The 24546-nt window shown below is 43.8% G+C and overlaps 2 protein-coding genes across 3 annotated transcripts; both read right to left on the bottom strand.

Annotated features, from left to right (window-relative positions):
• Window positions 1-1088: 1088 nt before the first annotated feature.
• Window positions 1089-9400, bottom strand: ino80da (INO80 complex subunit Da; the record flags this gene model as incomplete). The annotated part of the gene is made up of 9 exons (XM_083639496.1): window positions 1089-4843; window positions 4939-5096; window positions 5281-5498; window positions 5910-6043; window positions 6257-6366; window positions 7198-7419; window positions 7510-7600; window positions 8186-9075; window positions 9183-9400. 9 exons carry the CDS (start codon window positions 9398-9400, stop codon window positions 3813-3815), a joined length of 3072 nt encoding a protein of 1023 aa, XP_083495622.1. The 3' UTR covers window positions 1089-3812.
• Window positions 9401-11975: 2575 nt separating this feature from the next.
• LOC310778194 (NADH-ubiquinone oxidoreductase 75 kDa subunit, mitochondrial-like) lies at window positions 11976-24160 on the bottom strand. 2 transcript variants are annotated; one of them, XM_083638552.1, is made up of 20 exons: window positions 24092-24121; window positions 21259-21295; window positions 20710-20789; window positions 20338-20432; window positions 20120-20227; window positions 19891-19967; window positions 18849-18930; window positions 18597-18727; window positions 18310-18495; window positions 18054-18188; window positions 17846-17960; window positions 17566-17711; window positions 17349-17477; window positions 17033-17162; window positions 16269-16429; window positions 16013-16167; window positions 14341-14516; window positions 14112-14246; window positions 13897-13969; window positions 11976-12547 (listed from the first exon to the last, which is right to left on the bottom strand). In XM_083638552.1, the coding sequence occupies exons 3-20, from the start codon at window positions 20786-20788 to the stop codon at window positions 12456-12458; spliced, it is 2205 nt and encodes a 734-aa protein (XP_083494678.1). In that variant the 5' UTR covers window position 20789; window positions 21259-21295; window positions 24092-24121; the 3' UTR covers window positions 11976-12455. The 2 variants fall into 2 exon arrangements, with proteins under 2 accessions (XP_083494678.1, XP_083494677.1); XM_083638551.1 differs by lacking the exon at window positions 21259-21295 and having other exon boundaries at window positions 24092-24160.
• Between the last annotated feature and the right edge of the window lie 386 nt (window positions 24161-24546).

Raw genomic sequence — 24546 nt, forward strand, 5'->3', positions numbered from 1 at the left:
TGCTCCTTTTTCTTTCGTCCTGATCGCTTTGAAGGCACCATAGACCGTGAAGTCAGCCAGGATCCCACAAACTGTAGGCTACTTCTTGACAAGACACACAACCTACGCTACCTCTGATTGGCTTGCCCTGAGATTCTTACCATAACCTTAACCAATCCTAGCACAAGACACACAGCCTATGCTGCCTCTGATTGGCTTGCCCTGAGATTCTTACCCTAACCATAACCAATCCTAGTCAAGTCTTTACTGTTTATTATCTGATACAACAAAACCCAGAAGAACCCAGATTTGTTTACAATAACAAAAATATAACATTGAATGTATTGGGTGTCAATAAACTCAATTGAGAGGCATATTTTTGCTGGGATTGCACTTTTTTATATTTTATTTCATATATCACACATGTACATTGTCAATTTAATGCTTTATTTTACAAAGTAGTTTGAACTACTCATTCTGCGTAGCTTGTAGTTTCCTAAACTACATTTCTCCCAGGGTAGCTTTGCTGTAGTTTCAACTACTTCCGTGGTGAAGTAGTTGGTAGCTTCCTATGGTATGCTTTCAAAGTAGCTTCCCCAACTCTGGTAATAAGTTGTATTACTGAGTTACTGCTAAAAGTAATATATTACATGTAATGTTACTTTTGTAATGCGTTACCCCCAACACTGCTTGCTGGTAGTTCAACTACATTCATATTTGCGTAGTGAGTCAAGTAGTATTACTTTTGGGGCATTTTTCTGTAGGTTAACTACTCAAACTACATTTTTGGGCAATAAAATGAAATGTGTATATATATATTTATTTTATGTTACTATTACTGTTGACAATTTGTCAGTTTAGCGGTCCTTGACGTGAAAAAGTTTGAGAACCACTGGTCTAGAGTGATTCATTTTTTTCTCATTTTGCGGACGACCCCCTGAAGATCCCTGGACCCGAGTGTGAATCACTGAGTTTAGGTAGATAATCCAGTTGCTGTCTGAAACAACGCAATGTTGATGTCTAGGTGTTCTCAAGAACAAATTTCTATGAGAATGGTGAATAAAAACACTGTGCAACCTACATCAGCGAATACCTCACAGCAAGTTTTATTTATACATCCAAAAACAAAAGATCAAATTTGTCACACTATATACAGATATTACATACAGTGTTTATACACATATTACATAATTTGTACACAAGAAAAATATACATAAAAATGTAAACCTTTGTATACAAAAAATACCTTAGACAAATTAAACAAGGACCAATAACAAAAGGTGACTAGAATATTAGCTCATCCTATCAGCTTTAAAAACAGTAATACAGTACATTCAATGAGTATAGGAATTTGTCAGCCATCTCTGAATTCAAGCAGTTACAGGTGACTAGGAGCCCTGTTCATTTTGTTCTACGTGGTTGTTGGGGGAGTAAACTGGTGCAGTGACTAATCTCATGCTATGTGAATACAGCAGTATTGCCTTCCTTACTTCAAACTCAAGAAACATTCCATCCGACCTGATTTTAGGGGCACTGTTATTTACGTCTGCAAACATGGCAGTCAGCGAGGAGCTCCGCTGTGTCCTGTGGAGCTATGGGTACTTCTTAACGTGCCATCTCTTTGGAACTGAGAGAAACTGGGACTTCTCACAGCTGGAAGTGGGGTCTGGTGCAGTAGCCTACTGGTGCAGACCCAATGCTGATAATGACGGCAGCTGTTGGTTCCGAGTGTCCAAGCAAAAGGCAAGACAGATGGTAAACACTACTGGCCTCATTCACTCCTGTGCAAATCTATGTTGAAATACAACAGATCTTCATCTGTTTTTCTCCACAAAAAGAAAGGAAAAAAAAGGGGGTGGGGGGGGGTTAATGGTACGCAATGCATATATTTTTGGATGTCATTTCATACCACCAAGAATGAAGCCAGTGGCCATAATTTAATTTAATGTTGATATTATGCTCTCAAACAAAAGGATGATGCCCCATGCAATCTCAGATTTTCAGCAGCAGTAGCTGCTTGCTGGAGTTTAATAGCTATCAAAAATATTGTCCTTCAGAATATTATTTAAAAATAAAATGACAGCATACACACAAATATTGATCCCTCCCAACTTCAAGAAAACGTACACCCATTTTGATAGCCATTAAAAACAAGAGACTCATTCCACAAAACACAGGTTCCACTGAATACGTTGCAAATAACAATTTCAATCCATTGCTACTCAATAATTCACCAATAAACCCCAAGGTAGAGATTGCTACTCTATATACCTAATACTCAATGTCTGAGAATCTGTCAATTTCTAATACAGTATTATCTATCAAAACCCATGGTTGTACTGCTGTATGAGAAGTTACCAGACCGGAGAGGGGTTCTCAGTTAGCATAGGCAAAGAATGCTCATTTTCTAAACGAACAGTTAAGATAGGAATCCAGGTTACAAAGCATCATTAAACTTAAAATTCATCCGATAGAGTTTTAGAGAGACAGTGCTATACCTCAGTCATTCCCAACACACCAATTCATATGCTAGTTCATAAATATTTGTGAATGTCCATATACCAATTGACTGTATCCATAAACACCACTAACAATGCTTTCTCAGTGTCATTCACTGGGCAGGATGGTCTTGAATGCGTTTCCTCCCCAGCTGGATTCCTGAATTGGAGTTTGCCTCTAACAAAGAACTACATGCACGGCCCCATGAAGACCACTGTATATGAGGACCAGAGAGCACCTTTCGGACTAGTGGATATAGCCATCATTACCCTTACATGAATCTGATTTACCTCGCCTTGTAAACCCACTCACTATGACCCATGACAAGTTGGTCTGACTTGATCAGCGGTTTGTTTCGGACACATCTCGAATTCCTTGTGAAATTATATATATATATATAAATAAAAAAAAGATTTATGACAGTTATATTATAGGCCCAAACATATTCCTGGTCCACATCAGCCTGGATCACAAGTGAAGCTACATTTAAGTGGAGACCAATACAATACCTTACAATACGAGAGTATGTCCATGTGTTTATTGCTTTAAGAAACCGTATTTACCTTCAAGTGTCTACTAGGCCACCCGAATGGAGCCCCACAACCAATGGGAGGTCAAAGAGTTCTTGATGTCTGAGCAAACCAATAAAAGAGCAAATATATACACAATATAAAAACAGCGGTTTAAAATTATTTTGGTAAATTCCTGTTTGTTAAATCTGACTGGATAAGATTCAATTTCTTGATAAGAATAGCTCGAAACATAATGGGTCACAAACATTACAAGCTATACTCTCGTGTTTTAGGGTGACTGAAGCAGTGTATGAAACAAGTGGGGGGAAATGCAATGACCTATGAGCAAGGCAGGATTATAGTTGATCGTTTTAAGATGGGACTCCGCTGGCAAAGCAAACAAAACTGACTACTGATTAGAGGCTTCTAAGTCGATGAATTCAGAGCACTGTTTCTGTCACTGCGATAGAGACAATCTCTCCTAAGGTCCTGCCAATTTTCACCAGTTCATTCAACTATGGGGCCACTTCCACCACAAAATCTGGCTGACTGTCACCCCCTGCTGGTGAAACCACAGGGCAGCACACAGATCAAACCAGTGGGCTCACACTTACTTGACATCCTGGAGATCTGGCTATAGAAAAAAAACTTAAATATTAAGGAAAATCTGAGGTTGTGCAAAATCATATCAAATAGTGCACTATTACCACATTGCACACATGTAGCAGATGAAGAAGGGTGATCAATCAGAAGCCAGTCAACTGGATTGTAAGTGACTGAGTCCACCGACTATCCAGCAGCCAACTGCAGGCTGCTTTGCTCTCATTTGCTTTGGGGGAAAGGGGGTGTGGCGCTGTTGGCACTTGCAGCAGTGGCACTCGCTATGGAGAAGCCAGCAGGGGGTGCTGTGGAGCTGTGGGTGGGCTGCACATCCTTCGGGATGCCGCTGTGGGAGGCCAATTGATGGCCAAAGGCCGCGCTGAACTGAGGGAGCTGCTGCTTGGGCTGCGTGGAGGTCAGAAGATCATGTGATGACGAGGGGGAGAGCGAGGGCGCGGGGGGAGTAGTTAAACCCGTCAAGCCACTCTGGGGCATCACTGAGAGGGCAGCCATGGGCTGCAGGGTCACAGAATGGGTGGTGGCAGGGGGAGTGGACAGGGAGGTGGATATGAGATGACTTTCCGATCCTATGAGGTTGCCAAAGTGCGCAGGGTCGGCGAGGGGAAGGGGGAGATTGTTCCATGAGGAGCGTGGCGGCCCCGGTACCCCGCTGAGCGGGACTTCCAGCAGGAGAGGTGTGTCTGTCTGGAAGGAGCCAGCGTGGGGAGAAGATATATGCTCACTGTACGGGGATGGCACGTGCTCACTGCTATAGTGGCTGCCTTGTGGAGATGACGTGGGTGCGTCTGACTTGGCCAGCACGTGGGATGTGTGCGTCCGGGAGAACGTTCGCTCTGACAGGGAGGTCTGAGTGAGCAGGGCATTGGTGGAGGGAGGAGCTACTGCAGAGGAAGATGAGGTCAGGTTGGAGCAGGAGGTTGGAGGCTGGTTAACGGGCTGAGATGGCGGCGAGGGGGGGAAGTGGCCCCCAGTGGACTGCAGTAGATTGTCCTCCAGCTCCAGGCTGGTGAAGTTCTCCGTAGGGATGCGGCTGTTCAGCAGGTCCCCCATGCCCCCCGGCTGGATCGGGCCAGGGAACACGGCCATGGCTCGGTGGTCCACTCCTTCAGAAGAGGCCAGGTCCCCCATGGAAGTCAGGCACACCAGAGAGTCTGGGTAGGAGCCCATAGCCTGCAGTGCACGCACCAGCTCCTCAGCCTCCTCCGTGGTAGGCAGCAGCTCCCCATTCTTACCTACACGTGCACACACACATATCCAACATGCATCGTTAGTGTTACAAATGACAGGCACCGTGATGCTTGAGAATGAGATGCATGACAACAGGCACCTTCAAACAAGTCAAAGTCCTGCAGGTCATCAGGGAGCCTGGGTAACACGTCTGAGAAGTCCTCCTGGTTTAGCTCAAGGTCATTTGGAATGTCTGCCATGTCATTGGTGATATCGTCAGGAAGCTCGTCTGTACTCAGGTCTGGTGTTGAAGGGCTCCTGCCACAAAGACACAACAACAAATCCTTACAAAAGAAACAAGAGAAGCCATTATATGGACGGGACTATTATAAACATAGCATGTGATTTGAATGCCTGATAATTCCTTGATGCTATATGTGGATAGACTACAATTCCCAGCTCCCTGAAAGCAACATTTAAGAGGCACATAAGGAGAACAGACCTGATGCTGGCCTGCGAGGGCATGGTTAGGCTGATACACGGCATGCCCAGGTTCCCCTGGGGCAGCGCCGGAGGGATGGGTTTCTGAGGCCTCCGCGGTCCTCTCCTCCTCTTCTTCTTGTGTTTTTTGGTGAGTGCCGGAGGTTTGGTCTTTTTGCGTGGCTTGCGCTGCTGCTGGTGCTGCACTCGCCTGTTACCGTCCCCACGCAGGAAGTTATCCTATGTGGAACATGCCAAAAGAGCATATATGTATTAGGGAGTATAAAGAATAACGTAGGCCCGTGTGAAATCGGGCAGAGCAATCACACATACATTGAACATGAAACAATAGCCACGTTTGGAATGGTTCACTCATTCACTATCCCCCATGTAGTGTTGATCATAGTCAACTAAATGGGGAATGATCAAATGAGTTTCAGACACTACCTCACTCTTCTTCCCCTTTGGTAAACACAACAGCATTGCATTGTGGTATATGGGAGAAAACGTAGGGTTCTGTTCACTAGAAATGTCAGTGCATTGTGGTGCATGTGACAGTGGACTATATAGTGACTCAAACAGTTGAGAATTTATAGAGTCCACTATTTCTGTAATAGGAAGCGGTTTCCAACGGAGGGCTAGTGAACTCACCATCTTTTTGGCATGCTCTTCACAGAGGGGTGTCTGGTGCGTGATGTCAAACACGGGGATAGAGCACTGCTGACCATCTGCAAATTTGGCCGTGCAACTAGAGAAGAGCTGCTGAGAACGATTTAACAGGATGTCTACAGCCAACTATGAAGGAAATAATACAATGCAGCAGACAAGAGGTCGTGACTACGGGATCATGATATTCCATCACAAAAACATGCTTCACATATAATGTCGGGGGGGAGGAGGCGGATCTGTCTAACTCCCAATAGAAAAAGTAGATATCCTCAAGGAGGTAACGTTGCAATAATGCTGTGCGCCGAGTGTGAAGCTGTGAAAAAGGATACGCTGAAAGCAGTGTTGAGTGAAGGGCAGAGCTCTGTTGTTGCAGGCCTGGCCCTTGGTGCTGCCAGTACAGACTCCTGTCTCGGTGTTCTGCCGGCCTGCTGGAAGCGCACTGAAAAGACACACAGACCAGGACTGAGCAAACGACCGCCATACCAACACTCCATCTGTGCCGTGCCACTTGTGTTACGTTGTGCACATTTCAAAGTAGGAGGAGCATTGCTATTGCAGAAAACAAGGCCAGTGAGCCCTATCCATACAATGAGCCCCTCACACAGGTCTTTTATTCTGCGTTGAATGTCAGTCATAAATGCAGCATTTTCCTGATTGCAGTTTTTTAACACTAATGCACTGGGTCCAGTGTTTGCCCTATATGCAGTGCACCCTGTTGAATTGCACAGCATTTTCTTTAAGGGAGGGGGGGTATTTTTCTCTTTAGAAACTAACATTTTGCGCTACGGACACTAGATATCAAAATTATTTCACACACCTGTGAATAAAGCATATAAGCAAGAAACTTTGCGCTTACCTGATAATGTCAGCACAATGCATAGGTATGCAGTAGGAAGCATGTGGCACATTGTAGGAGTACTATAGGAATGGATATTGCCAAATATGATTTTATTGACTACTAGACAGGACTAGCGGACCCCCCCCCCCCCCCCCCCCCACGCGCGCTAACCACCGCTGTTACAATCCATCCTAGGGGAAACATTGGGGTCTTATGTAACCATCTCTGCCATTGTATTATTTTGAGACAGCACATATACCCATCTTGGAGGGTGAGTGCCGGTATGTCAATGGGTTTATATAAAGTGGGCAACTCCCTTCATAGACGTTTCAATTACTTAGGGCCACACACCACCTCCGGAAATGATCATGTTAGTCACCTCCAGAATCTAGAGATGAACAAAGTTTATGAACATCATATTAGTGAGGATACCTTGAGGCCCGAGAGACACTGCGCAGCTCCTGGATGAGCTGCCCAGCAGTGCCGGGGTCTTTACTGGCAGCGTGCAGCAAGGCTTTGCGGAAGGCATAGCGGTATCTCTTCTGGCGGATGCTTGCCCTCTCCTGCCTGCACATGTGCTTGTATTTCTCCTGGAGGTACGAGCAAAGCCTGAGTAGCCGCGTTCTCCGCGAGGAACCAGCCTCTTCTTCCAACCTATTTAGTAAATGATCGATAGCAGTCATGACAAGGTATGCAACGTCAAAACTCATGCACTACTGTTGATTATTTAAGACACTGACTAACCCGTCCTGCAGCCTCCAAGAGCTGTGAAAAGGAACATCGCCCTCGGCCTCCTCTTCATCATCTTCGGCGCTGTCCTCTGACCAATCCAGTCCTGGAAGAGAGCTTGTTAGAGCAGCTCATCTATCTCAGCAGGCTCATATCGCAACAGTTATATGCTAAATATCTCACACAGTCAGACCTTCAAGAGTCTTGCACATTGACTTACAAGTAAGTAGGGCTGTGCAATAAAATCGATAGTGCAATATATAGCAATACTTTTTTTCCGCAATACTGTATCGATATTTCAGAAAAATATTGTGATATATCGCCATATCGATAAGAATACTTTTTATTTCAGTGCGTTCAGTAACACACTCAACACTCAGTAGTTTTGACTAAATTAGTCCACTAAGTTATCAATATAAAGTGCTGTACATATTATTATACGACCTGGGTGGTACACAGCATATTGTATTTTTAGCTGTATTTTTTTAATATTCAGTAAATTATGTAGAGTATTGCAATATATCCCAATATGTATTGTATCGCAATGTATCGTGATACAATCGTATCGCGACCCATGTATCGTGATACGTATCGTATCGTGAGGTCCCAGCCCCACAAGTAAGGATAAATACAAAACATGTATGTGTAGGGTTTTCTATTTGTTGGTAAATGATACAAGGAGATGAGGCACCTAGATGAGGGAAGAGATCTCCATGCTCCTCGTGTCTCTTGGCGCAGAGCTGCACCAGATGTTGCAACCTGGCCAGGCAGGCAGCAGGTGGTGAGAAGGCAGTGGGACGCATAACTACCACATGCCTCTGAGTGTTATTACCACTGTCCCTGCAAGTGGTGGGCAAGTGAGTGGCAGTGAAGAGGGGTTTTCTGCTGAGTGATGGCCCAGGGGGTTGGGTGGGACTGGGTGCTGCATTAGCGGGCATCCCTGGAGGCAGAAAGTTGGGTGTCTGAGGTGGTACTGCATTGCATAATAAACCCTGCTGCTGTCCTTGGAAGATGAAGGAATTAACGCTGGAGTGCTGGGTGGGCTGGAGAAGTCCTGACTGCTGACGGGGGAGATGAGTGTTGAGGGGGGAGGAGGGGTGAACTCGGGGGAGATGAGTGTTGAGGGGGGAGGAGGGGTGAACTCGGGGGAGATGAGTGTTGAGGGGGGAGGAGGGGTGAACTCGGGGGACAGGGGAAGGGCTAAAGTGCTCAGGAGGTGGCTGGAAGAGGTCAGGGTCATGGTAGAGTTTCTGGTTGAGCACCAGCCGGCTCTGTAGTTTCTTCTTCGCGGTGGCGCCCTTCCGAGGAGTCCCTGCCTCCTCCCCATCTGTATCATCCTCATAAAAGGCAAAAGGGTCCAGGAGCTCCCCATCTGGAAGGGGTAACAGGCGTGTACATGGGGGAGAGGGTGGGAGCTCATCCAGACCATTGGGAGCTTTCAGAGCCAGGGAGGGCACCGTTATGTTGAGAGCCACCGACTCCAGGTGAGGCCGCGAGCGCATTTCCTCCAAAGCATCATGTTTCTTTTTCCGTTCCTTCTTGGGGATAAAGCCGAGAACCTGCAGGTGGCTGTTACAGTATCTGCCACGACAAAAAGCACACGTCATCAACATACTGTGCACATCTTTAACCGATATCCTTACTGTAAAGAAGAATGGAATCTGCCACACACATACAAACATACACACCTGCGGTCCTCAGACTTGGGGATGGGGTTGGTACATCGTTGGCTGTTGTACTTGGCCACATATTCACATTGCTTGAAGGGGGCAGTCTTATCCTCTAAAACGTGCCGGATACAGAAAGCATAGCCATTTAGTCTGCGCTGCTTGCAGAGCTTGGGGCTGTATGAGCACAATGGCTTATTGTCCACCTCCGAGAAGTGTATGTGTTTGCCTTCATACATCACGTGACTCTTGTCCTTGAAAACATCAGCTGATGGGATAAAATCAGGGAAAACAGAATTATACCATTAACACTTGACACGAGGAAGTGACTCTGCCTGCAGGATGAAGAGAGACAGAAATGTTCCTCCCTAGTCCCTACTACATAACTGTGTTTAACCAGTACTTGGGAATACAGGTATTTAGAGAGATTAAGTATTTAGGAAACCAATTTTATCTAATTCTAGACCATTGTGTTACTCGACATGTGAAATATGCATGGCATGCACAAAAGTACAGCTTTAGTATCCAACCGATTAAATGTTTACATTCCCTGTCAAAAACAAAATGATACTTTGACAGTATCGTACTGTACTGAATTGCAATACATCACATTTTGCTCATAATTAAACTATCACATAAGGAAGTCTATGTGATCAAGGTTACTGTAGCATACATTGTGTTGCTTGCCTTCAGTAAACAACCTCATAAACTAATCTGAAAACATTGACTGAAAATTCTGACTAGTGTTTAAAAGCCATGATTTCATATCCTCTCATTTTCAATCTCACACAGAAACAGACGCGATGCAGTGACTGTTCCTGTTGCAAACACACTGCAACGTTTTATTCAAGAATCCATTCAATTATACTTGGTCAGACCTATCTCCACATAGTTACTTGAATGATAATATGATGGTATAAATACCATGACAGCTGTCTGCTAGTGGACGAAAAAAGTAAAAACGCGTAACTGGGTCGTGCATACAAAATTACACGGATGGCTGAGCACTCAAATACTTTCGTCAAACGTTGCCTCCGATTAAAATTAAAACAAGCTGCTTTTTGATAATGTGACGCTTCGCTAATGTTAAATAAACTAGCATTCAAATTGGATGCTACAGGTACACTACAATATATGGTAACGTTAGCTGTCCAGCCACAGTAACTAGCTGTTAGCCAACCATATAACGTTAACTAACTTGCTTATTTGTTTACAAGTTGGTTCCGACAGCGCTGCGGGATATACATCAGTAATCTAAAAGTGATGTTATCGTTAGACATGCAAAGATACGTTAGCTAGGTACCATCTCAATCAGGTTAACAACTTTTAGTTAGCTAACGCTAGCGTTACGTAGAAATGTCCACTGTAACGTTAGCTTGCACTGACTAACACTAGCAAACATTAGCCAACAACCATTACTGAGGAGCTAGCTAGCCACAATTCGCTAACTCGCTACCAACTGAGTTATGGACGTTAATATTATATACTATTAAACGTCTCCAGATCATGTAACAAGTGTCCTCACTCTAATTATGAGGCAATTAACGCTATATACCCCCACCCCATGTGGCAGACATTTGAACGAAACAAGCTAACGCTTGATCTGAAGAGGCGGCAAAGACGCTAACTTTAGCTAACGGTACCAAAAGCTAAAAACACAAATTAGTAGGCGGTAGCTAACCAGGAAACGGAAACATCAGCAACTTACATTATAAACGTATACTTTCATTTTATTTTTTATATACAAGTATATTGATTAAAGAAAAAAAACTATAATCGATCGCACTCATTCGTGGAAATTCACAGTATACAAACGTTGCACATTATGGCCAAATAGTGCCAGACAAAGGGCCTACAAAAGGTGGCTTGCAGGCCTGTCCCAGCAGGCCTTCAAAACATCCATCGATCTGAATAATGATCCATATCATTAGTTTTATATTATCTAAATCAACGACTTCAAATGGTCAAAAGCGTTAAGTTGTCCATTTATTAACCACGACATATAGCGTTATTTGGTTAGACAACGAAGGCAAAAATAAACAAGTCATCCATAGGCCTCTCCGCTTGGGAAGCCAGGGGCCTCTAGTAGACAACGTGTGCGACCAGCGTCTATGCAAACTGGGCTCTCAGAAATTGAGGTCCAGGCTGTAAACTGCTTCGCTTACCTTGAATTGGTATGGGCTGTTAGGTATTCGCTCCAGATAGACGGCCGAAATGTCTATTAGAATCAGCTAGGCTATTTGTGCATCGATATTCGATATTTTAGGCTACCTACAGTGATCTTCATCGAACTCGGTATATCTTGAAATACAGATGCATGTAAATATAAATTATCCACAGCCAATATTAGCAGTAGGAAGGCTGCTGAGGATTTTTGTTGGGTCCACAGCAGACTCCTCACAGCACCACTACAGGCACTGCGGGGACATGACAACAGTCCACTGAACAACAACAACCTCTCCTACCATATTGGAAATTCAACTTTGTAAAAGCCACAGCAGTGCAGAAGTGCAATGTTATCTACTGTAAGGGGAATGACACAGTATGCGAGTGACAAAGCCGTGTCCGTGCTTTACGTCAAAATACTTTAGGTTTAAAAAACATATTGGCAGAAAGTGTCCCAAGTGTTAAAACTGTGATCCACCTGGACCACCGCTATCTTCTCTATGAATGAGTTGTCAACCCTGCCACACTGTTGCAACTTGCTCAGTTCACTGCTGATGGAGCACGTGCCTGTCAAGACGTCGGAGTTTGGAAAATTGAAGAGGAAATGCCAGATTAGATTGGTAAAATGGTCACATTGCCAGCCAGCCAATGGTACCAGCACAGTTTAATTGTTTTAATCTGACAAATTAGCAAATTAAATAAAAAAATATTAAATCTGATTTTACCAGGTAATTTCGGTACTGATACAGAGGGTTTAAATTATATTTTAATATCAACATTGCAAAGATGCATTATCTAATGAGACTTAATAAAGTAAAGTACTCTATCTATCTTGCTACAGAAAACAAGTTTATTAAAATACATAGTACTTAAAAATGGCTGTTAGGACCACATTCAATATTCCTTGAGGAAGATATACACTTTTCACATTTGTGTATGGACAAGTGAAGAGGACAAGATACTGTCTTTAGCTCTGAAACAGATCAAATCTGGTCACAAGCATCTACTGGAATGCGGGCATACATACTGTAATTATAACAGGTGGACACAAAGACATATTTAGTGCAAATATAGGAGTTGTGCGTATCAATTTGTGCGCAAAAGCTGGAGATTGCTATCCACTGAGCTTTAGCATATGGCTGGTTCGTCCACAGCCTGTGCCCCCTCTGTGACTGCCTTCACACACTTCGCCATTGTCTGGGAGGCTCTGCTTATTGGATCTGTGGGTAAAGATTGAGAACAGATTGGAAATGTGCACATCTGTACTACTGTGAGGAATACACATCAATATAATCATGTCATTATGTTTAATGTCATGCAGGTGTGTAATGGCCACTTAGAGACATCATAATAACCATTATCTGGGACAGTACACTGATTTATTATTATTTTACTGTAAGCTCATTGAATTTGACCTCAAAAGATGTGGTAAAAGCTAGACGACCATCTTTTGACTGAGTTCATGTAATTGTTGGGATGGATAATAACTAGACATGTAGATTCTCTTGTATTTGGCTGTGAAATTCATGGTGACTACATATTTTAATGATAACAAAAAAAAGACTTTTGTTAGAGAGAACACAAAATTATATTTTGTTTGTTGTTTCAATAAGGGAGTTCCAAGGCTAAATTCCTTTGCACAACTCCTTCAAGTATATACAATGGACTGATAAATGAAGTATCAAAAGCAGCAGCATCATTATGTATTCCTTACTTTGGCAGAACAAAAGACATCAAGTCACAGAGCCATTAAAAACTGCTCAATCACTGCTTTCACATGTGATCAGTTTGCAGGGACCATATAAATCCTTTTAATAGTTTTATTTCACTTACCCATTGTTGTTTTTATGGCTCTTACTTCTTTTGTCATTTTAACTCTGCTTTTACTCTGTTTTATTCTAGTGTCTTGGCCTTTATTTTTCTACCCTGTGCTTTTGTCTGATTATGTTTTACTTTCTCGTCTCTGTGAAGAACATTGTACCTTTTACCATAATAGAGTAAAAAGTTCTGGTAGGAGAGAAGCTATAATACTTTAATGTAGCGAGTGTAGTCCAGCTGCTGCTACTGTTTTCCATTATGATCGCTATTACAGTAGTAGAATCCATATCTTTGTTAGCCGCGGCTGCTCCGACCATCCGGTAACACCGGGCTGCCCGCTTCTACTCTACTGCAAATAGAAACCGAGGGCATACGCGAGAGTCTTTGAAAACTATGATAAACGTTGTATTGGGAAACACGCCGGTCACAGTATAATCATACCGATGTCAGTATGTTATCTTAGAGAAGAAGGAAAAAAGCATTCTGTCAGCAGTTATTTTTGGATTCTTCTGGCTCTCGTGGATGTTTACACCAGCTTAGAAGGTAGTGCGTCTTAGAGAAAAAAAAAATCAGTGTTTTTTAGAGAATTCTGGCAGGATGGAAAGGCTTCTGGAACAACATTTAGATTAGCCTCTCCCTTGAATCCAAGAACACTGAGATTATTTTAGGTGCAATGGCAGCTTCTCTGTGGCAGTGGAGTCTCACTCCACATATTCAATAACAGGGCTGGAATAGCTTATTGATGGCCCACCTGTCATATAGAAGTCTCTCACAGTGAGCTGTGCAGGCACTAACGGTTCAGTGAGGACAGCCTGGTTCACTGCCTGAAAGAGACAAGTCAGAGATCACTATCATCACAGCGAGGTAAACAGAGATGATGCCCAATCTAACCTGAAACTAAAGCTTATACAGTGAGAGCCTTCACTATGATCAACTTGACATGTGCTGGAGGAAATTATAGCCGACCTTAGACAGTTCATTAGCCTGCTTGAAGTAGTTGGCCTCCTCAACATCATCATATCGCACCAGGTTTGGGGACACCTCAGCCAATCTATCACGCACTTCATCAAGGGTGTCATAGGGCAGAGTCACTCCAGCGAGCTTAAAGGAAGAAGAAAAATACACACAAAAAAATTCAAATGTCTTACTACTAACTTACACACTAACATGTGGTTATCCTTTATTTGTAGTTCACCTCAGATATGGCTCTGATGATCTTCCAGTCCTCCCTGGCCATGCCTGGAGCTGTCACAGCAACCCTGGTCTGCTGGGCGCGACCCTCAGTGTTCACATAAGTGCTACATTTCTCTGTGTATGCAGCTCCGGGAAGTATGATGTCAGCCATCGGTGCACCGGCATCCCCATGGTGACCTGGGCAGTTATGGAACAGAGCATTTATATAAATTCACCCTTAACAGGAACATGCGTATCGTCGCTGTCTGATGAAAACCTTGTACTTCCGAAATGTCAAAAACAGCATCCTTGATCTTAAAGCAGGACTAAACCCCCCAGATTTCTGGCAGAACGGGATGCTGCTTGATTTGAAAAAACCTATGGGAAAAACCAAGAAATGCACGTCTACTCTTGTCTCACTATACTCTTTGGCTGTGCTCACACGGCTCAGACAGGAAACTTGGAAAAAATTTACCGGAAATCGACACCATGACAGTTTACCCACCACATCACAAAACAAAGTTATATGAGAGCTACAAAAATATTTATAAATATCAACAACTAGCCAATACTGGTGGCCTGTATGGAAACAGCGTTGCTCAAAATGGTTGCAAGTTATATAAATTTGGTCATTCAGTGCAAACTACTAAACTGCCATTGACGGCCATGTAACTAACGTTAACGCAAGGTTATTGGGCGGCGACCGTGGCAGCACGCAAACCCAGGACAAACACGCTCTGAACACGCTCTAATGTAATCACAATGGGAGATTTCTGCACGGTATTAACTTGTCCAACTTGTCCTCTACACCACCATGAAGTCCGTTTTTAATTTTCGTTTGGGGTTTTTTCGTGATTCATGTCAAAAGGTGCAGTGCACCATGAAAGAATCACCCTCTCGTTTAGCGAGTAGCCTGCAGCTGGCCGCAGCACAAACACAACATTCTTCCCCTCCCTCCTCCTGGTTGAGTGGTTCTCAATGTGGGGTCAGGGGACCACCAGTGGTCATTGAGAGGATTCCAAGATTCTCTGTTGTCTCTCAACCTAATATACATGTACCGGTATATGGAATTCTGGACAAAATCATATCTAGGCTACATAAAAATAAAAATAAAATCTGATTTGCATCTGAGAAACCAAATCTCATCATATTGGGGATCCATGGCCCAAATGTGAACTAAATTAGGGCTCCTTAGTATGAACAAGGTTGGGAATGATTTACAGCAACACAATGCCATTTCCTTCCTTTTATTTCCATTTATGATTATAGTGGCTTTTATTGATAGTATTTATGTTACATCACCACATGGCCATCTTGGTAGGAAAATAACAGGCAATTGTAATCAATTAACAGGTGATTAACAGGTCAAGTGACACAAACAGCCAATGAGCTGTGTGTATTGTAGCGCCATATTGGTAGGAAAATGCTTGTGACATCATGGCAATAGGCTTGGAGTTGTGAGGAGCCGGGAAAGGGTACAGGGGGAGTAGGGGAGTTACTATCTTGAAATCCCATAGTCTTTGGTCATAGGCACTGGAGTTACAAGTTTTCACATGACATTGGCGATATTATATAAATATAATATTATTGACCAGTTATTAGCCTGCCTCATTCAAAGGTTTCAAATGCCTTATATCAATCTTGTTAGTAATGCTACTAAAGAGATTCTGCTGTTGTGAAGTAATACTGCTGACCTTGATAAATGATGAAGCTATCCTTAGGGAGGTCTTGGCGAGTGATACAGCCAGCATCAGCGCCTAACAGGAACAGAACTTTAGGTGGGTCCTTCCTGATAGCCTCCACCCCTGGCATGTACCCAAGATCAAGTGCAGCCACTTGACTGGCAACCCTGTAGAGACAGCCAAAGAAGAAGGCATATTGCTGTGAGAATCCCTGCCAAACATTGCAGCGTTATCAAAAGCTTCCCCACTAAATTACAGAGAATATGACCTGTGAAGCACATTGAGAACCTTCCAGCTTTCCTCTACTCCACTGCTGACCCGAGCGTTCTGAGCAATGGCCGACACAGCAGCCATTATCGCAGCCCCATCCTCTCTCTGCAGGGAGCCACTGCCAACCACAACAACGGGGTGCTTTGCATTACCCAAGACCTACAAGAGGAGATACCAAGTTGGCTGATAATGAACATTGCATTACTGACTCACTGAACTCCTTCAAGCACATAAGATGAATATAGACGGGTTTCTTGTATACAAACATTAGTGGGTGCGCGCGCATCCCAGGGACAGAGGATGACGAGAAATGCATTGAGCTGATCGCCCATTGGTTCAACACAGGTGCATCACAAACCCACAGTGAAGTGTAGAAACTTCAATTTTATATCTATTCCAAGCTGTCACTCTACATTTTACATAAATACCACCTGTAATGCCTACATTAACAATAAAATAAGTAATCTGAAGGGCTGGGTCATGTGAGCAGTGAGTGTGGGTGGCGCTAATGCATGTTTTAATTTGTTCACAAACCGCTGTTAAACAAAACTGTAGAAGAAGAAAAGCAGCAGTGAGTGTGCTGCAGGGGTGTTCGACTTGTTGATGCCTCGCCTGACTGCGCTCGGCTGCTCTCGTCTGCTTTCCAGTCAACTCAAACGAGTGTGTGGAGCATACAGTCTAAGGTGCGGAGCGGCTTTCTACCCGGGTGATGCGCGCGCATCTATGTGATGACGTTGCACAGAAACCCGTCTATACCATTACCTGGGAGAAAGGGTGAGTTCCCGATGCAACGTCTCGAAGAATCTGGGCAGACTCTCCGAGATGGTCATAGGTGTAGCTTAGGTCCACCTCCCGTCCCACTAGAGCCACTTGCAGCTCATTGTGAAGCCAGCTAAAAGCGGAGATAGCAAGCTCATATGAAACACCACCAGGCACTGCTGCGGCAACACCCCTCAGATTGATACATCCCTCTTCAAACGAGGCAGTAAATCTGCAGCATGAGGCAATGCAGCAATGACTTATTTCATTTCGAGACATTCACAGCACTTAAAACAGCCCACTTCAGCCTCTCGACTACCTTTTTCTGATTCGTGCGTTAAACAGCGGAGCCTCATAGCGTGGGTTGGTGCCAACCAGCAGCAGCAGGTCGGCTTCTTCAATGCCAGCAATCCCAGTGTTCAGTAGGTAGTTTGAACGCAGGTCAGATCTATAGAAGACATGGTGAAAATAAGGAGCGTTACATCAGTGCTAGCTAGTGCTAGCCACAGTCATTATTCCTCTTTGAATGGTCTTACCCAGCCCCGGTCATGGGAAAGCCCTCCTCGGTGCACAGGTTGTCACTGTTCAGGCGGTTCAGCATGTCTTTCAGGGCGATGAGAGCCTCTGCATCCACCAAGCCTCCGACAACAGCAGCTATATCATTACCTTGAGCCCCCTGCATCTGCAAAAGAAAACATGCTGTTCAGGCCAGACTAGAGTGAAACCACGGGTTTTAAATTAACGTACACTGTTTCGAGATCAACGCTAGAGGTTGGTCTAATATTGCGGAAGACCATTTCATCATGAATCACGTACTGCACCAGCGACTCGAGTCAGCACATCTTCCCAGGAAGTGGCTACCAGCTGTCCAGACTCGTTCTTCACCATAGGCTGAGTGAGCCTCTGTCGCTTGAGTCCATCATAAGCAAACCTGCCAGGAAGGAAGAATGCAGGAGTTCAGCAATGACCCAGACATCAAAAACAAATCACAGTTACATGATTTTGTGTGACTGGAAGAAATAACCTGGTTTTATCTGAGATCCACTCCTCATTAATATCCTCATTCAGACGAGGCAGAACTCTCATCACCTCACCACCGCGGGTGCTCACCACAATGTTACTACCCACAGCATCGAGAACGTCAATGGATTCAGTCTTCCTGCAGGAAACCAAATATAACACAAGGGTCAAAAAAATAATACTTGTGGCCGCAGAAAAGCTTCTCATTTGACTGTATCAAAAGGTCCCAGTGGCACAATATGTAGCACAATCCAAAAGACCTGGTCTCCCAAGGGCGAGCAGTGAAGGCATATGGTTTGGAGGTCAAAGCCCCCACTGGACAGATATCAATCACATTTCCGGACAACTCCGACATGAACATCTTCTCCACGTAGGTTCCAATCTGCAAGTCATTGCCCCTGCCAGTCGTACCCAGGTCCTCCACACCTGCAATCTCACTGGCAAAGCTGTAGGGAGAAAAAGAACACTTGCAAGTTGATTTCATGCTTAGTTACATGTTGAACTTTACAGGGATTCAACTGACCCTACATATTTGAGTGTATCTCACCGAACACAGCGAGTGCATTGGATGCAGCGAGTCATAATGGTCTTGATAAGGGGACCAATGTTCTTGTCTTCCACAGCTCTTTTTCCCTCTGTGAAGCGGCTCCTGTCGCTGCCAAACTGCATGGACTGGTCCTTCACAAATAAAATAAATAAATAAATAGAGGGGCACAAACACTCAAACTGATAAACAAGTCCTATAACAAACATCTACAGAAGCGAAGTGATTTTCAAAACACAATTATGTGACGTTTACCTGGAGATCACATTCTCCACCCTGGTCACAAATTGGACAGTCTAATGGGTGGTTAGCCAGCAGGAACTCCATCACACCCTCCCTGTGGAAAGTTAAACATCATTTTAGAAGAAACTTTTGTGATGTTACTCTGAGAAGAGGGAATCTGTACTGACAAGAGGGAATTTTGACTGAGTAACTTAGTTGTTTCCTTAGGAGTTACCCTCAGGTGCAATTCAATCAGCTACAGCGCGCCTTGACAGCTCTGCATTGTGCCTGAGGGTAACCTTAGGAGTAAGATCATGTAAAATGAATAAGAGTGAATGCTACCATATATCACCTCAGTTAAAAAATGCATCTCTGTCAACTAGGCATAATTACAGGCCAATTATAGCTCTATAACAGCGGTTCCCAACCTTTTCCAAGTCAAGGCCCACTTGAAAATCTCAAAAATGTTCACGGCCCACATCTGAATGTAAGTACAGAGGCCAAATAATGAGTTCTCAGAGCACTTTTTATTTTAACGATAAAGAGGGCTGTCAGCAATAGAGGGTATGCACACCCACTGAAACACGCCCCCTCAATTGGGAATGAGTGTCAAAATGAGTGTCAAGTTCCTCCCTGAGCAGCAGGTGTCAGTTATCTAGGCTGATTACTGCATTCAAGCTCAGTCTTGCTGTGACTCAGTGGGCGTGACCCCACAGTGACTTCTGCCTCTGTGACATCACATGCATACCCTCTATAGGCTAATTAACAAATAATTGATTGTGTAAGTTAAATAACTATCATTCAACAATGGAGAAATGCATTCTCATAATAATAATAATAATAATAATAATAATAATAATAATAATAATAATAATAATAATAATAATAATAATAATAAATAAAAAAAATCGCCCAGATTGTAATGTTTTGCAAATGATTTAGGGGCCCACTTGCAATACCACCAGTCCACCAGTGGGCCCCGGCCCACAGGTTGGGAACATCGACATATAATAAATATAATATCTTAGTGGTTGGGAATGTCTGCTCTATAACATCAATGTCATAACATGAGTACCTGGCCTTTCTTGTTTTGTCAGAGTTTGTTAGAATGTTCCAACCCTTCATGACTGGCATGGCACATGCTGCCACTGGCTAGAAGATAAATGAAAAATCTATTACTGACAATCTGCCTACACAAAGGCAAAGGCTACACACACACCTATGAGGCTATCCAAATATGGGACCGAAACACTTGCAAGGCCACTCAAAGTAGAAACAACACACACATACAGACAACATCATACCTTCGGGACTCTCTCTATCTCCACCAGACACATGCGACAGTTCCCCGCCACAGACAGGCGCTCATGGTAGCAGAAGCGGGGAATCTGCATTCCCACCATCTCACATGCCTACGACAGGATTTGATCACAGTGTAAGATCTAATATTATGCCTCGAGATGTCGACAAGAGTTGAGCTACCTCGTAACACACACAGAATATATGAAAATCCCATGCTAACCTGCAACACCGTGGTTCCTGGCTCCACCATGACAGAGTTCCCATCCACAAACACCTCCACGAGGTTAGTGGCTGCTGCTGTGGCTGCAGTGCGAGCTATAAAAACGGATAGAAATCATTCTGTGACCCATCCCTTTTATTCTTATGCGTTGACTGTTCCCATCACATTTACTATAGAAACTTGTAACACCCTTTATCATTCATATAACACCATGTTAAACTGAATTATTTGCATTTCACACAATGACACATGGACAGATCAGATGTCTCACTTCCAGCAGCCGCCTGGCAAATCTGTAATCCAGCCTATAATAATAGTTTTGCAGAATATGGGTGACAAAAGCATGATCAATTGATATAATTGTAGTATTACCATTTTTAGTGGCGGCCGCGCTCGCTTTGAGAGCTAGCGTCACTCCTGTGAGACTCCTCACGACAGGCAAACGCAACATGCTGAAAGAGAGGCAGAAGGTAACATAATTTGCAGCTGGCGAATTGATGTGTTGCCAAACCCGCTAAAGCAGTGGTTCTCTTTTTTTTATTCTTTTTTTTTATACAACAGCATGTAACAGAGTTTATATCAGCACAAAATTGTGTTCTCTGCTGTCCATTTTCCACTTGTAGTAGAGAAATGAAAATGAAATTAAATAAATGAAAAAAAGGAGATAAGATATACAAATACATTTTTGAAACCTTGTACAATTTGGGAGAGTTAGTGTAGGGGTCGGAGTGAGATAAGGGTAAGGATAAGAGCAGGTGAGAGGTCATTGAATAGGCCCGGTGTGCGGAAGAGAGGGAGAACATGAATTTTCCTTATACATGATGGGTGATGAAAGGTGTGTGAGAATAGAGTGAATAGGTGTGTGGATTGTGTCATGTATGGAGGTATGGGGGAAGGGGGGGAATTACAAAATGTTTCTACCTTATGGGTCGTTCAAACTTCTTCACGTCAAGCACCCCTAAACCGACACAAATTAGACAACGGACCCCTATTCAATAAGATTTTGTCCCAGGGTCCCCCATTCGATAAAGGTTAAACTTTTGTGATGACCCTGCACTCTCCTGGCCCTGTCTCGCAGGAGCCTGGTGTTGTTAGGCTGATTGGGTGCACCTGGGCCCAGTGCACTCATTGGGCTTAAGAAGACCTGAGGCCATGTCCACACGGAGACGGAACCAATCTTTTTTTTTCCGTTTAAGAAAAGTTTTCCATAAACACGGAATCATTTCAAGAAATGTGTGTATCCACATGAAACCACTGAATACCACTGAAACCGCTGTAGTATACTGTATATGCCGGGCCGGTAAGTGGCGCTGTAACGCTGCCACAAAGTACACCAAAAACAGAGAATAAGACAATCTCGTCAATAATGGCATTCAACCACTAGGGGCGCACAGTCTATAATGTGTATCTCACTGTAGCGAGCAGCTTAAACCCTTGGCTTTGCTGGGAGGTTTGCCATGTCGATGAATAAAATGATTAAACCTATACAGGCAAATGCAGAGCTGTTCAGCCTACAATATAGAACGTTAACTATCGGTAATGTTCCTGATATCATCCACTTCCATGATCTTTAGACATATGTTGCAAACACATCCCAGCGTATTGGCCGCTCCTGCACATCACAGCACAGGATAAATGATGCAACATAAATATACATTATATAAACTCATGGCATAAATGTGTTTTTATTGAAAAAGTGGCGTCAAGTAAGCTAAAGTCTTGTTGGAGTGGACACGAGTCAGTGCGGACATCACAGTGCAACCGTGTGGTGTCAAACCTCTCACTTCACTATTCACGTTGTATTTGCGAGGGTTATATATAGAGCATCCCGAGTATGTGCGTTACACTCAGGGTTTATATTTCATTTAATTTCATTTTGTCCAATATTCAAATATTCCAGAATTGCATGTTGTATTAAAAATAAATATTATTTCTATCTAACACGTTTAGCCTGATTTTGTTTGTGTTATTGTAAAAACTTAGCCCCCACTAAGCCTTCTGGGAAATATCCGATGAAGGGAGGGGAGGGGTGGATGGGAAGAGGCAGCTGTGGAGCCCTGAGGCTAGCGTTGCTGGCAGAGAGAGGTGGGGCTATGTCGTCATCGGTTCAGGAAAGATGCGTATGGATTGTAAACACGGAAATGCAAGGGTGGCGTCTTCAGATTTATTCACTCTGGGACCCGGTTTCAAAAATTTGCGTATTCTCCCAGAACGCTGGTTCCATCTGGACGAAACGTCCATACGAGAAAAAACTTTAGCGGATACACCTAACTCGTCTCCGTGTGGACATGGCCTCGGCTCAGACCATTCAGTCCCTCCTCACCGTGGACCTTTTGTTCTGTTCATTTGTTTAATGTAGCTAGTTTGTGTTGTCTAGTTATTCCCTTCGTTTTAGTTATTAAATTATTGTTTTAACTTTTATGACTGTGTATGACTGTGTATGACTCCACTCTTATGTTACAAGTAACCCGGCTCAAGGAACTAACAAATGAGGCGAATCATACACCAAAGTAAAAGTTAAAACAATAACTAAAAGCAAGTACATTAAACAAATGAACACAACAGAACGGAAAGTGCATATCGGTGAGAAGGGAGAGAGACTAAATGGTCTGATGGTCTTCAAGTCCAATAAGCAGAGTGCACCCAATCAGCCTAACAACGGGCTTCTGCAAGCCAGGGGAGCGGGAGTGGGAGGGTCATCACACTTGTCGAGGTTTTATAGATACGCATGGCTGGGAACGCCCATACAGGCTCTAGGAACGCCCACAATAGACGCTGGGTTAGCCTGGGGGCGGGGTCAGGGTGGGGTAAATTCCCCCGTTCTATCCATTCAGCAAAGTTAGAATTTAGCTGATAGCCCAGCCCAGGCAGACACGATCGGGGATTTAACCACCGCAGTAAACGCACATCTGAGCTGACGTCTTGTGTTCTGCTCTACTCTAGAACCCCCAAACATGTAGTTTAGAGCCGCAGCACCGTTCCCAGACATGCGGACTGTCTATGACGAGACGTGGCCTCAGCCTATTATTGCATACAGTGAATGAAACCCATGAAAAAAATTGCCATACGTTCTGTCATTGTCGCTTATGGCCGGGTGGACTTCTAGTGAAAATGAATTACCATTTTTTTTCTGGGAACCCCCTCAAGGGTGCCATGGGGATCCCGGACCCCTTGTGAACCACTGCGCTAAAGCATCAACAGGAGGGAATTAAAATACAGGCTAGTAGGCAGACTTCGAGATAAACAAAGTTGGTGCATCTGTTGGAGCTGGCAAACCACGACCTTCATCCAACAACTAACGTTAACGTTACCAAAACAATACCAGAAGGGAAAGCCGAGTTATCATTGGAGATAGCCGAGATGGGTCATAGATAGCCCAAGACAATCTCTCTTGGCAAACTGCGTTAGTTATTTGTTATTGTGCTAGATGCATCATCGTCATATTGTTGTCGTTGATAAACATTTAGTTAGTGTTAGCTCACTGGCGTAGCTAACGTTAACATCGCATAATTAACTAGCAATTACGTTACAACAGTGTTGTGAACAGGCGCTGTTCGTTAACGTTTTGTAAGCACAAACTTGTGTTGCTATAGAGCAAGCTAGTAAACAAGCTAATGTGAACGATTGTCTAATTTTGGTTTGGCTGACAGCTAACGTTAGCGAAAACAAATGAAGCAAGTAATTTATACAGTTGGTTTAGTGGTGACGTTCGGGCTATAAATGATATGTTTAACATTTTTGACAAGCCACTTACTTGCCAGTGTTTGTAGTCCACACACACACACGACATGCACACACCCCCAACAGAACCACTTCCTACTACGCACTTGCGTGCTGCGGCACTTCTTCTTCTTCTGTTTGGTTTAACGGCGGTTGGCACCCAAAATGTTGCATTACCGCCTCCTTCTGGATGAATCCCTCCAATGTATCCCTACACCATTACACTCTTGTGATTAGCCCAGTTTCTCTCAAAAAACTGACCAACAGTTTATTTCCCTTCACTGCTCCCACACATCCCATTATATACTTCACCCTGGCCTCCATTCGTCCCGGTCTCTATCAGTCCAGTCATCATCGTCCTCTCCGCTTCATATCTCCTGCCTGCATGAGATCAGAACATGCTCCACAGTCTCCTTTACTTGACACTGACTAGTACTACAATGACCAGTTGGATGCTTCCCTATTATACTAAGTTTTCCCTTCAAATTG

This window comes from Poromitra crassiceps, assembly GCF_964638095.1.
Source record: "Poromitra crassiceps genome assembly, chromosome: 6".
Lineage (NCBI taxonomy): Eukaryota > Metazoa > Chordata > Actinopteri > Beryciformes > Melamphaidae > Poromitra > Poromitra crassiceps.

Coding starts and splice junctions, on each gene's coding strand:
- LOC310778194 (XM_083638551.1), bottom strand. CDS start 20,788: ATGTTGCGTTTGCCTGTCGTGAGGAGTCTCACAGGAGTGACGCTAGCT. Junction 14,517..16,012: donor TAGCTTCATCATTTATCAAG/GTCAGCAGTATT, acceptor ATAACTGCCCAG/GTCACCATGGGGATGCCGGT. Junction 13,970..14,111: donor AGGCTAATGAACTGTCTAAG/GTCGGCTATAAT, acceptor TGTCTCTTTCAG/GCAGTGAACCAGGCTGTCCT.